This window comes from Mirounga leonina, unplaced genomic scaffold (assembly GCF_011800145.1).
Source record: "Mirounga leonina isolate KUSES-001 unplaced genomic scaffold, KU_Mleo_1.0 Mir_175, whole genome shotgun sequence".
In the NCBI taxonomy this organism is placed as follows: domain Eukaryota; kingdom Metazoa; phylum Chordata; class Mammalia; order Carnivora; family Phocidae; genus Mirounga; species Mirounga leonina.
The window spans coordinates 14737355-14752381 of record NW_023270453.1 but is presented as its reverse complement, the minus strand read 5'-3'; the positions used below and the strand labels follow the sequence as shown (position 1 = coordinate 14752381).

General features: G+C 42.4%; 1 protein-coding gene across 7 annotated transcripts in view; it reads right to left on the bottom strand.

The window, feature by feature from the left end:
* SFMBT2 (Scm like with four mbt domains 2) overlaps positions 1-15027 on the bottom strand; it is a 228824-nt gene that overhangs the window by 121952 nt on the left and 91845 nt on the right. For all 7 annotated transcript variants that reach the window (XR_004682235.1, XM_035021691.1, XM_035021695.1 and 4 more), the window contains one exon: positions 156-244. Coding sequence is in view for 6 of the 7 variants with exons in the window: in XM_035021691.1 (XP_034877582.1) it covers positions 156-244 (89 nt within the window). In the remaining variant the exon portion in view is untranslated. The remainder of the gene's footprint in view (positions 1-155; positions 245-15027) is intronic.

The following is a 15027-nucleotide window of genomic DNA, read 5'->3' as shown; positions in this document are numbered from 1 at the left end:
AACCTAAACAATTCAGGAAAAAAACAGGAAGTTAGGCTATCTGGATAGAGATATCCACATGTAATACACGTGTACCTGCCGAAGGATATAGGCAAAGGTGCTCATGTGACCGTGAGGCTTCAGACACAGAATAGCTGAATAACAACAATACATACACCTTCCAGGAGGTTGGCAGGTGCCGTCCGGGAACCAGTCAAATCACGAATGAGGAATTCTGTCCAGTCTGTGTACTTCTCTTTGATTGCTGGCGAGACAAAAAAAGAAGAAGAAAACAAAACAAAACACTTCAGCACAGCAGGGGAGTATCAGGTTAAGTTTAAAATCACAGCACTTTTCTGTACATATGTGTTATTTCGTTACTTTTCTTCATTTTAAAGCACCACAGTGAAGAGCTAACACGGTGACAAGGAATCCGTCCACAACGGGTGACTTTATGCCTACCGATTTTGCTGGGCATCAGAGGGATTAAAGAATAGGGGGCCCTGAAGTTTTAGGATAATCTACTCAGAAACTTCTGTGAGTAAAAAGAAGATATCATAAAGCACAGAATTCGGGGGTGGGGGGAGGGGTTCCAAGAAGGAAGAGATCAGTGAGGGACAGAAGTCAGAGGACAATTTCCAGGTGGAAAAATAGCAGCAGGCTCTGAATTACACAGAAGGATTTTGCAGGTGGAGAAGAGGAAGAAGGGACTATCTGACTGAGAGACACAACGGAGGAGAGCGGCCCAGGGAGGGAGGAAGTGGACGAAGGCAGCGCAGTCATCGGCCTACTCCAGCCCAGTCTGAGCACAGGACTCTGGGGAACAATGCCAAGCGACAGCCCCAGAAAGCAGGCACATTTAATCAACAGGAAATCTCTGCATAAAACGGATCTGAAAATAGCACAGAGGCTTGAATGGAAACAAAAGAGGCTAATGGCAGAGAAACCCAGGTAAGAAGCTGCTACAGCTCTCCAAGGACAAAAGGGATGGGGCCCCAAACCGCGGGGACCATGCTGCGAGCAAGGAAGGGATGTATCTGAGACATTTTGAAGAAAGAAATTTCAGTCGTTGGAAGCCAACAATCTCCAAGTGCTTAGAACTGAGACTAGAGAAACAGGTAAATTCCTGGCACTTCCCCCAAAGTACAGATCTCCAAAGGCTTCACCAAGTGACGTCCACACCCAGGAGAGGCCCTGAGCCTTCCTGGGGCATCCCAGGCTCCACGGAGTCAGCAACACAGGAGAAGCATGACCCAGATTCGCGTGCACCCATTCTGTGGAACACGTGGAGAGCCAGCAGGCTGGTGAGCACGGCCTAGAACCCATCCAATACTTAACCTCCGAGAAAGGTTCCACACTCGAGTGGTTTGCACGTTGCTTTGTCCTGCAGAGGTATCATGCAACAATTTCTTGCTCAAGCCTCAAGGAACAGAGTTATCACAGAAGGCAACGAGGCTATAATGATGTAGAGGGAAAAGCAGAGTCATGGCATGAGAGGGAACTAGGCTCCACAGTGGGCTCTGCCATCACTGGCTATAACTTTTGAGTAATTTACCCGATTTATTGATTTATCATATACTCTTTCCCCATCAGTGCAACAGTGCTATCACCATTTTTGCTTATGGGCTGCTAGAAGGATTAAAGAAGATACACACATCAATAAAATGTAACCATACCGGGCACATACCAGGCAATTAATAAGTAGCAGCTCTTGTTTTGTTGTAAGTGTATATTAAATTATTACACAGCTCACCAACTATTTATTGTTCCTTCCCACAAATTCCAGACTGAAACTGGGAACGTGCGTTGGCATGGTTGCCAACAGAAGGGGGAACGGTAGCAACACCTGCTATTCTGGACCTTGAGAGAGCTTGTTTGGAGGTTCTAGCAGGGGAGCGCAGCTACTCGTATACCCTTGACCGAAGAACGGTCCTCCTCTATCGGGGAAGGTCGTCCTCTTCGACCGAGCGCGCAGCTTCGGGAGGGACGCACATGGAGCGGTGAGGGAGGAAGGGGACACCCGCCTAGCCAGCCAGATCAGCCGAATCAACGCTGGCGATCAATGGGGTGATAGATGTCGCAGCCAGATCGCCCTCACATCCAACACCTGCTATTCTGATCACTAACCTGCATCTCAGTCAATATCCCTCCCTCGCCCGTTAAGGATCGTAAGACCAAGAGCAAAATCAAAGTGGAAGAATTCAGGCAACACAAAGGGATCCAGACAAAGCTGCAAAGTCCAGCTTTCAGCTGTATAGTGTCCAAACCACGGCCCTGCTTAACAAGCAGCAACTCACCCATTCATCAGCTTCTACCACTAGATTTTTTGCTCAAATAAAACGCCATCTTCCTTATTTTCTACATGCACACTCACAAGGTAATGCATATGTTTGGGCCAGGAACTGTTACTGTGTCCTTTCCGTCATTGAAAAGTGTAGCCGTCATTTTTCAATGTTATACCCATTTCTAAATTAGCCCCTTGCTGTGTACTAAATGATTTGTGTTCCCCCAAATTCATACTGAATGCTAATGCTCAATGTGACTCCATCAGGAGGTGGAACCCTTGGGAGGTAATTAGGTTTAGATGAGGTCAGGAGGGTGGAGCCCTCTTGATGGGATCAGTGCCCTCATAATGAGACCCCGGAGAGCTTCTTCAACCCTCCCACCACGTGAAATTCTGACAGAAGGAACCAACTCTGAGCCAGGAAGTGGAATCTGCTGGTGCCTTATCTTGAACTTCCAGCCTCCAGAACCGTGAGAAATAAATTTCTGCTGTTCGTAAGGCCCGCAGAATGCAGTTTTTGTTGTTGTTGTTACAGGAGGTGAATGGATGGAGACAGCCCTCATGAGTGCCCACAGTTACTGAGAAGACCAAAAGGCATGGTATACAAGACAAATGAATTAAAATTCATATTCACCTTATACTTTACAAGTATAACTTTAACCTACTCTGTGTCTTGTGATCATAATAACAGTACTCTGAGGGGGATGTTCCTAACTAACTTTCCCCAAGTACAGAGAATAAACAAGGTCAGAGCCAGCCTCAAACTCAAGCACGCAAACACCAATCCTACTAGGAGTCTTTCCGTGGGAATCTATGATTCTCAAAGCTTTTGCATACAGATAAATCAGTTATTTAAACTGTAGGCATGACAGAGATAAAATGAAAATGACGGTCTAACCAAATGTTTCAAGATGAAGACAATATACAACTGCACCCAGTAAATATGCATTCCCTGTCTCTTTACCAAAAAATGACGATCAGCATAGTTGAGTGAAAAATGGTCCCGTACTCGAAAGACTTTATGTCCATATCCACTACAAGAAGAAAGCTCAATTGTTCACTTAAGGGTTGGTTCTAACATCCACATAATCAAAGTGAACATTTAAATTAAAAATTTTTAAATATGCCATCACCCTATGAAGACATCGTGCAATGTTGAAATTGAACTGGGTTGAGTCACAGTAAGAGAACACTAGAGATGCTTCTGAAATTTATACCTTGTGAGCCCTCCAGTCCAGAGGCCCTATAACTATCCATTAATGTCTCTACACGAGACTCTGAAGCAATATTTTATGCGCCACAGAATATCTGGACAAATTACTCTCCCTGAAAAAATGTATCTTAGCTGTAAAGATAGACCAACAACTTTTGATTAAAGAAGTAGAAAGGGAACAGTTCTCAGGAATACTGTTACTTTTTTTAAGCTTTTATTTATTTGACAGAGAGAAAGAGCATAAGCAGGGGGAGTGGGAGGCAGAGGGAGAAGCAGGCTCCCCACTGAGCAGGGAGCCCGATGCAGGATCCATCCCAGGACCCCAGGGATCACGACCTGGCTGAAGGCAGATCATGACCTGCCTGAGCCACCCAGGTGTCCCAAATACTGTGACTTTTAAAAGAAAAACTGTTTCAGTCAACATTTAGTTCTCAAAACTCTAAATGTTCAAGTTAAAATCTATTGCAGAAAATATTGCCATATATATAAAAAAAAACTATGCCTAACAAGTCTACAATTCTCAGTCAATGGACTTATTTTAAGTAATAACTGAATTCAGTTAAATTTTAGTACAATAAAAATTGCTTAGAAATTCCTTAGAATTTGGGTGCCTGGGTGGCTCAGTTGGTTAAGCAACTGCCTTCGGCTCAGGTCATGATCCTGGAGTCCCAGGGTCGAGTCCCGCATCGGGCTCCCTGCTCGGCGGGGAGCCTGCTTCTCCCTCTGACCCTCCCCCTTCTTATGTGCTCTCTCTCCCTCTCATTCTCTCGGTCTCAAATAAATAAATAAAATCTTTAAAAAAAAAAAAAAAGAAATTCCTTAGAATTCATTGCAATAGAAGCTGATCTGTACTCTCCTGGGGGTCCACATAAGTTTCTAGTTAAAAATTCTAAGACGATAAATTTTCATTTACTACAGAACATCTCTCTTCAAAGACTCAAAATCAACTAGGATGGATGTAAGAACTATCTCTTTCTCAAATAGGATAAAAATTCCTTGCCCTACGGTCATTATCTTTTCCATCAGATGATCCACACATTAAATTTCGGAAGACCTACAACATACCACATGCCCAACGACATCGAATGTGAACTCTACAGCAAGAAAGAAATGATTAAAATGAAAACAAAGTAGATGGATAAGAGTTTGTCTATAACATTGAAATCACTTCCCCATGTTTTTAACTTATACAGAGATACTCCTGAGAGTTCATAAGATTCTTTTTTTAAAGATTTTCTTTATTTATTTGTCAGAGAGACAGAGAGAGAGAGATAGAATGAGCAGAAGCAGGGAGAGCGGCCGGCAGAGAGAGAAGCAGATGCCCTGCTGAGTGATGAGCCCGATGTGGGACTTGATCCCAGGACCCTGGGATCATGACCTGAGCCAAAGGCAGATGCTTAACCGACTGAGACGCCCAGGTGTCCCTCATAAGAACCTTCTTTATTCATAAGAAGAATAAAATCAGGATCTTTGTACAACCTTGTCATGAACATGTTTGCAAGGTCCTATTCAGTTTTAATATTATATAAACTTAGCATAGATAATATATATACTTTATTCAACTTTGCTTTTTAAAAAAATCTAAGTTACATTCCTATTTTAACACCTCATTTTGGGGAGGAACCCCTCTCTCACTGAAGGAAGCAATCATGAACATGAGTTTCAGAAAAAACACACACACACACACCCATGCTTTTTTGCAAAGACATTCAGAGATAGCTCCCAAATCCCACAACAGCATTCTGGGGATTATAGAGCTATAAAAAGGGTTCCAAATAGGGGTGCCTGGCTGGCTCAGTCCTTAGAACATGTGACTCTTGATCTCTGGGTCATTAGTTCAAGCCCCACATTGGGTGTAGAGATTACTTTAAAAAAAAAAATGGTTCCAAATAAAAGGTAGAAGATCATATTTTTTTTTTCAGGATTTGGGAAAACACCAGTCGTGTTGGACTTCCAGGCCCATCAAGCCCATGCAAACACAGAGAATTCCTTAGTTCTCAAGGAGGCCGTCTGCTTTGGACACTGGTCTGCGGTACAAAGCTGCCCATTAGAGCTGCCCATTCAGGCAGATCCTGAACACTGAGACCCAGGCTGAAGTCAGAGGAACATACTCCTCTCCTCTTTGTCCGTGTCACCAGGTTGAACAGACAGGTCCACGGGGAAGACAGGCTACATCAGGCCTTTCCACTCACCGGAAAAGACGGGGAGAATAATTACAACGGGCAGTGAGCCACTTTCATTCAGATCTACTCTAGGTAAAAGAAAAGCCAAGCGTTCCTGTATCTTAAGACTCTAAACACACAGAGGCTTTTTTGTTCTTCATGGCAATTTTCTAGACTCACTTTCAACCAAAGTTTCTTTGAATTTATTTTGTCGGGTCATATTTTTGGTTCTGTCTTGCTCTTTGGTTGTTCCCTTCTAGAGCTTTTTCTGCCATTTTCAAAACCTCTCGATACAGTAACCAGAGGATTTTCTCCTCCTGCATGCCCTGCAGCCTCTCACTTGGGGGGTGATTTATGGTTTATCTCCCTCCTTCTCTCTCCTACCAGAGGCTCTCCTGGGGCGTCTGGTGGCCCGTGGTCATGCATCACACTTCAGCTGGAGACCACAGAACACCTGAAGGGGAGACTTTGTCCCGAAGCAGGGGCTTGTGGCTCGGAGTGAACGTTCGGTAACTCCCATCTGGGAAGCAAACCCCCAAACTAGCCTCTCCTGTTCTCCCCAGGCAGTTCGTCCATTTCTTTAGCGATGAGCCCGGAGGATACACATGGTCTCTAGTCCTCTGTTGTCCCAACAGGGTGGGGGACATAGAGCCTGGGAAGTGTTCTGACCGCAGGCACCCCATTAAACCCTGCCATTCCCAGCCCCACCTGGGACTCCCACCCACCCAGCACTGCAGGGGCTCCAAGGTACCCCCCCACCAAGTGTGGGGTTGCAATGGTCCCCACCAAGCTCTGGCAGTCACCAACCCTTCATGGGCTTTCAAGCCGCAGGAACATTTTTGAAATTTCTTTTCTGTACTGGTCTCTCTTCAATTCTTTCTATTGTTGGTTTATGTATTTTTTATTCCTTTACTATCATTTTAATGTGGTCTCTGGAGGAAGAAGAGGTAAATAGGAGTGCTCCATCCACAGAAACTCCTGGCTCACAACAGAACTGGGCTTTACAATACAATGTCAGGCAGCAGTCTTTGACTTACCGGGAAACGATTCTTTAACACTGACTTCGCTAAAGAAAAGAAGTGGTAACAGTGAATCCTGAATTATAAATGGAAGCGCTTACACTTACTATTAAGAATAAAAGACTATAAAGTTCTTTCCCTCGGAGGTTTTTAAAGGAAAGTATCCACATTAATTTTTCATACAGGTTCAAATTAAATTGTTCCCACAAACAGAAGGACAGATCGCAAAATGACTAAATGAGTCAACAGGATTGATAAGCTCCTACTGTGTGCAATGGACCACATACAGATTAAAGCATCCCTATCTTCAGTAATAAATACAACGTAGATGAAGATGTTAACTTGTGAAAAATGCCACAAAACTTATCTTTACACACAGATACACACACACACTCCTTAGTGCTCGCCGTCTATAGATTGGAGGAAAAGTCTCAATTCAACCAGGACTCTTTCAGTTATATAAATATACTTGAACAATTACAAAAAGGAGTATGATTATTCTGCTCTGAAGATCAGGATTTCGCAAAAACACAATCTAAGAACTGTTGGAAGGAACCAACAGAGAGTGATGACTTTCAGCTGAAATAGAAACAATGAGTGAGAATAGTCTACATCACTAAAACATGGAATATTTAGACCATTATAATCATTAAAACCTTGGTCGGTATGTACACAGGCTCTTAACAAAAAAGCCCTCTGCTACTTAATATTCTACACATTGCTCAGAATTTTCCTCAATATTGGGAATGAGAGCAGGAGAGTTTCTCTGTGTTGAAATTAGCGTCTTACGGGGTCATAAGTGACTTTTCATGGGGACGACTTCATTGGGCAGTTGTAAGCATTAAATGAGAAAAGGCCTCCCTGCAGTTATTACTCTGGTGGCAAGGTATCGACCCTGGTGAAAAGTGAAGTATTCTTTGATAATGCTCTCCATCGCTCCCTCTTTCACACGTTCAAACGTTTATATAAACATACTCAGTCTTCTTTTAGAAGAAAGTATATGAAATACTATAAAATGATGCTTTAATTATACATGAACAAATTTCTGACAATCCAAATTTAACTTTTGATAAACCTGTACATCAGATCACGGATATGAAATGACGGCCGTGGGCATAAAAACCACATGGTTAATATTTTATTAATTTCAGCAATTATAATTAGAAGAAAAATTTCTTCCAGAGTGTGAGGATACTTTTTAGCTTTCTAATCCCTTAACTGCCTCTCCCTACTTTGGATATTAATGCTAATTAATGTTAATGATCACATCTTCAAACACGGACAAACTGGTACCAAAAAAGAAAATCTACCTTATGGAAAATAATTCCTAAGGTAAACCATGACGGGAATCCAATTCATTTTTAGCTTCTATTGCTGATTCCTCGCATTATTATAAAATTGATCACCTGTTATATAGTGGTAAAATGCCAATCTCTCATTGAACTTTGCAAGAACAGTCTTAACATAATAGGATCCATCATGCACAAAGAAAGTGACTTGCTGAAGTTTCTTGGGAGAACAAGATCAATAGTGAATAGATGACACACGAGGCTTACATCAATATGAATGCTGACACACATAGCTACGTATCTTTTAATTGACACTACAGAGCATACTAGCGTTCCCATTGTCTGCACGCCCTTCACATCCAAGTCCAACTTCTGTTCTTTGTGTTACTCACGCAAGCACATACAAACAAGAAAACGAGCACACTTGAGATCATCCTAAAACTCAGGATTCAACCCAGATTTCTGCACACCAACACTCCAATCCAGCATAAGAGTAGCTTCGCGATTTCACTTCACTGGTAGTTAAGTTATTCCTACAATTCATGCAAGTCACAGCTCCCTGGAAAAGGAATGTATTCTAATAAGCTCTGAAGGTATTTTATTTGCCTGTTTAAATAAGGCAAGTACATCGGTACGTATCTATTTACTGTGATGCATTGTTGAGGGGACTTGGGGGGACTGCGGAATACTTTTCTGCCAGCTTCTGAGAACGGCACAGAGGGCAGGAGCAAAAGGGAGCACCTCCCTCAGTGACACACAGATTAAGGGGCGCTGTCTGAAGCAGCCACCCCCACCACGCTTGTTCTTCTTACCTAAAACCACCCCCTTCCCACCCTGTACCCAGATCCGGCGAACTCTGCATCCTGCGCCTTGCCCACGCCTGCCTCCCTCTGACTGCCCCTCTGTCCCCCTCTGCAACTAGAGTGACCAGACTTATCACCGCAGCATAAAGAAAAAGACTGAGCCAAACCATCCCCTACAAGTCCTAGAACCACCCAACCTTGTATAAACGCCCCTCCTTGAGCTCTCTTTTCTGATCAGTCAATACCCTGTTTCTCTGCTCCCCTCCAAAACCAAACGTAAGCAAAGAAGACTGAACTCTTCACTCACTATTCCATCCATTCAGCTTCCTGCCCCATGAGGACCAAGCCGCCCACTGAAATGCACTACCAACAACTTCATCCCTGAAACTAAGTCCTCTCTGGGCTTCCAGGACACCAAACTCGGAGTTTCTTTCTTCCTTCTCCAGCCACACCTTCTCCGTCCATCCTCTTTAACTACCAATGATTCGGGGTTACTAATAAACTGGTCCTGGGCTGGCTCGTTTTTCCTCTCACTCTGCGGTCCTCCCATAGACAATTTCATCCACGCCTGTGGCTTTGATCATAGTAATACCAACAGTTGCCAAATTTATCTCTACAGACCAGACCTCTTTTCTGAACCTTAAGATCCGAGATTCCACTGCCTGCTTCACAGATGTCCACGGGTGTCTGGGAGTCCTCTCACACCTGTTATCTATAAAAATCAAGCTTTGATCTTTTAAAAAATACATTGATTGGTAGGAGCTCTTTATTTATGTTAGATATTAATTCTTTGTTAGATATCGCATAGCTCTTGACCTTGAATATTATATTCAACACAAGCCTTTTAAAACAAAACATGAGATCGTTTCACACAGCCAGTGAATTTTATTTTAATTTTTTTTAAAGATTTTATTTATTTATTCGACAGATAGCACAAGTAGGCAGAGTGGCAGGCAGAGGGAGAGGGAGAAGCAGGCCCTCCGCTGAGGAGGGAGCCAGACGTGGGGCTCGATCCCAGGACCCCAGGATCATGACCTGAGCTGAAGGCAGCCACCTAACCAACTGAGCCACCCAGGCGCCCCCAGCCAGTGAATTTTAGAGTAAACTTCAAACTCCCCCAACCTGTCCCGATATCCTGCGGGACTGGGTCCCTCTCCACTGTTCTTCCCTTCGCTCTCCACACTGGTCTCCTCTAAACTCTTCCCCTCCAGCGGCCTCATTACTGGCCTGGATAGCCTCCTCCTTTGGCATAGAAACACTTCCCCCACTGTGTCCCCAGCAAACCCGGCACCTCAACCATCACTTCCTCAGTGGTCCTCCCTAACTTCTGGGATCAGCTATATTCCCCTCCTGGAGTCCCAGAGTCTTTCCATTCATAGCCTGAATGTATAATTAATTACACTTTTGTACTCATCTGCCTCACGACAGTCCACACCTGACTCTCCGCTCCATCCATGCCCCTTGCGTTACTACAGTATGCCCAGTTCCCATAACAAACACACACAGCAGGTGTTTGGTACATTTCTATCACAGGAGGAAGGACAGACAGATTGGATGGCTTTGGACCTTGTGTCTGTTTTACCAATCTTTTGCTGAAATATAACTTGTTGGATTCAGACAAAGAACCACTGTTACCATGGATATTACACAGACCTTTCAATAAAATATGATTTAACTCAATAGCACACCACTAGCATTCACAAATGAACTCCCACTTCTTTCCTTTGCCTGGCTTGTAACTGCTTACACATGATACGAGTAGTCATTTTAGATTGAGGCTGCAGCACATCTAACCCAAAAAGCCAGAGATCCATCCATTTAATTGAGTTGGCATCATAAACATCTTAGGATGTGGGACAGACATTTACTATTTCTCTGGAGTTCTCCTTCTGAAGGAATATGCACCACAGTCCCATTAGGCAACACTGATACAGTTCATTTCAGATGAGGACATCACCCAGTAATGAGAGAAATGCAAGGTACTACCCATCCTCGAGGGGCCAACTGCTTCTCTGAAGTTCTCTGAAGTTCCCAAAAACCTCTTAGCGCTATAAACAACCAAGATTTACAAAACAAAAGCCATAAAGATAAAAACTACTTATGACATTCTCAATGTATAACTCATATTACTCTGCATCAAATCTTTAAGAGCCTAGAGGATAAATAGCCTCTAAAACTATTAGAAGAAAGTTAAAACCTGATCACTGCTCTCTGGTTAGAGATTTTTATCCAATAAAATATGGAATTTCTCCCATTCTAGCACATTCTCTCCAATTCTTTTCTAGCTGCCAGTATCTCAGCTTACAGGCATTTCTGCTATTGCTTTAAACATGTTCCTGCTTTTAAAGAATACCCTTCCAAAGAGTCAGGGACTTTTTTTTCTCTCCACTAAGAAAAACTTCCTACAGGTCTTTCATTAGCTTACTCTGCAGAGAAACTGTCAAGGCTGAATTGACATATCACAAAGGTCCAGGGCTCCAAGTTCAATGGAATAAGACACGCTCTTGTAAAAGATTTTATTCTCACAGGTCTCTCTCTCACACACATACTCATTTCTTTCTGTAAAGTTACTTTTGTGGCTACAGCAAAATAGCTTCCATTTAAAATTTTCCCTTAGGGAAAAAAAAAAATTTCCCTTAGGTATAAGCTTTGAAAAGAAAGAAAAAACAAGCCTGCATAAAATTTACATTAACATGCCCTCTGTATATCTAATTACATGAGTTAGCCTTTTAACGGTTTTCACAGTTGCTATCTGTAATGGCTTATTCTATGTGTGAACGTGCCTGGGACACAAGTGCCCAGATATTTGATCAAACATGATTCCGGATTTTTCTGTGAGGATATTTTTGGATGAAATTTACACTGAAATCAGTGGACTTTGAGTGAAGCAGACTGCTCTCCCCAGTGTGGATGGGCTTCCCTGAATCAGGGGAAGGCTTGAGTAGAGCAAAAGACTGACCTCCCCGGAGCACGAAAGAATTATGATGAAATCAAAGAAGAACTGAATAAAGAGATATCCCATGTTCATGGACAGGGAGACTCAATATTGTCAAGATGTCAGTTCTTCCTGTCTTGCTCTACAGATTCAGTGCAATTCATATCACAATCCCAGCAACTTATTCTGTGGATATTAGCAAAATGATTCTAAAGTTTTTACAGAAAGGAAAAAAATCCAGAACAGTCAAGACAATATTGAAGGAGAACAAAGTTGGAGGACTGACACTATCTGACTTCAAGATTTACTATAAAGCCACAGTAACCAAGACAGTGTGGTGTTGATGAAAGAATGAACATATAGATCAGTGGAACAAAAGAGAGAGCCCAAAACAGATATACATATATTCAGTCAACTGATCTTTGACAAAGGAGCAAAGACAATGCGTCAGAACAAAGACAGTTTCTTCAATAAATGGTCCTGGAACAATGGGACATCCACATGCCAAAAAAAAAAAAAAAATGAACCTAGACAAAGACTTTGCAATTACAAATTAATTACAAAAATTACCCTTCACAAAAATTAATTCAAAATGGATCATAAACCTAAATAAAAATGTAAGACTTTAAAACTCCTAGCAGACAGCATAAGAGAAAACCTAGATGATCTTGGGTATAGTGATGCATTTTTAGACAGAACACCAAAGACACAATGCATGAAAGAAACAAATAAGCTGGCCCTCATTAAAATGGAAATCTTTGGCTCTGCAAAATACATTGTCAAGAGAATGAGAAGACAAGCCATAGACTAGAAGAAAATATTTATAAAAGACACATCTGATAAAGGACTGCTATCCAAAATATACAAAGTACTCTTAAAACTCAACAATCAGATAACAAACCTGATTATAAAATGAGCCAACCACTTTAGCAGATACTTCATCAGTAAAGATATATAGATGGCAAATGGCATTTGACAAAATGCTCCACATCATAGGTCATCAGGGAAATGCAAATTAAAACAAGAATGAGATACACTATATACCTTTAGAATGGCAAAAATACAGAACACTGACAACACCAAATGCTGAGGAGGATGTGGAGCAACAGGAACTCTCATTCACTGCTGGTCAAAGTGCAAAATGGTGTAGCCACTTGGGAAGACATCTTGGTGGCTTCTTACAAAACTAAACATACTCTTACAATTTGACCCAGCAATTATATTCCTTGGTATTTACTCAAAGGAATTGAAAACATGTCCCACGCAAATACCTGCACACAAATGTTTACAGCAACTTTGTTCATAATGGCCAAAACTTGGAAGCGACCAAGATATTGTCCAGCAGGTCAATGGATAAATAAACTGTGGTCCATCCAGACAATGGAATATTATTTAGCACTAAAAAGACATCAGCTATCAAGCAAGAGAAAGACATGGAAGAACTTTAAATGCATGTTACAAGTGAAAGCAGCCAATGTGAAAAGACTCCATACACTGTGATACCAACTCTATGACCATCTGAACAAGCACAATGATGGAGACAGTAAAGGATCAATGCCTGCCAGGATTGCTGGGAAGGGGTGCACAGGTGGAGCAGAGAGCAATTTCAGGGCAGGGAAACTACCCTGTATGATACAATAATGATGGAATGAACAATACCAAGAGGGAGCCCTACCACAAAATGCAGACTCTGGGTGGTAAGGATTTGTCAGTGTAGGCTCATCAATTGTAACAACAGTCCCACTCCGGCAGGGGATGTTGATAATGAGAGAAGCTGGGCATGTGTGGAGGCAGGGCACAGGGAAATCTCTGTACCTTCCCCTTAATTTTGCTGTGAACCTTAAACTGCTCTAAAAAGTTTAAATCTTAAAGAAAAGAGAGGAACTTCTCTAGCAGACTATCTTGGGACTTCATCTGCAACACAGGCTCCTTCTAGTTCTTCAGCAGAAAGTCTTTGGACTCCAACTGCAATGCTTTCCTGAGTCTCCTCCCCCATCAGGTTTTGGAATCCCGAGGTCTCCACAACCGTGTGAGCCGATCCCTTAAAATAAATCTCTTCTTATAAATATATTCACATCCTATTGGTTCTGTTTCTCTGAAGAACGTGACCAATGCATTATCTTATTACCATTCTAAAGGGTCAGCAGACCAAAAGAAAAGAACAAACACACTCAGAGAAAAGGGGAAAATGATAATGAATCAATCCTTAGACCTTCTTGCAGGTTGTATCTTCCAGAAGCCCGAGATTACCTGATACCCACCGAGGAAGCCATACCACGCAGGAAATGAGAGGCTCTAGATGGTGCTGAGTCGAATCCCAGCTGCACCCTGTACTGGCTGTGTGACATCAGAAAATGACCTAACCTCTCTGGCTGGGTTTCCTCACCTGTAAAAAGGATCCGCCTCACAGTACTCACCTGGGAGAGCCTTATGACCGGTAAGTGAGAGAACCCTCACAAAGCATTTGGCACAGGGCTTGGCAGGGGCTAAGTGCTAAATAAAGGATGAGTAAGGGAGGAGGAGGGTCAAATGCGCCATCAGGCATGGTGGTAATAGGACCACGCCTACTCTGATGGGCTGTTTTCTGGAAAACAATCCAATTTTAAAAACTAATCGAGGAGATTTTCATTTAGAAGTTATATTTTTTTTAATTTTATTATGTTATGTTAATCACCATACATTACATCATTAGTTTTTGATGTTGTGTTCCATGATTCATTGTTTGCATATAACACCCAGTGCTCCATTCAACACATGCCCTCTTTAATACCCATCACCAGGCTAACCCATCCCCCAACACCTCTCCCCTCTAATACCTCCGTTTGTTTCTCAGAGTCCATAGTCTCTCATGGTTCGTTTCCCCCTCCGATTCCCCCCCCTCATTTTTCCCTTCCTACTATCTTCTTCCTTTTTTAACATATAATGTATTATTTGTTTCAGAAGTACAGGTCTGTGATTCAACAGTCTTACACAATTCACAGGGCTCACCATAGCACATACCCTCCCCAGTGTCTATCACCCAGCCACTCCATGCCTCCCACCCCCCCAACACTCCAGCTACCTTTTTAAATTTCGAAACTAAAACCAGACAATGATCAAAGATCATATAATTGCTTCAAATACGAACAGAAAATTGAATTAAATTTCAAATCAAGTATGATTTTAGAGTTTTCACATTCTTGACAACTGTTACAAGCACAGTCAACAAACCAAAGGGTATGACCTCGTTAAGAGGATACAGTCGAAGGCAGTATCTGCAAACCATTTCTGCCACACACCACACTTCACCCCGCACACACCCCACCATGTCTACACTCCAAGCTGCACAGACTGATATTCTCTC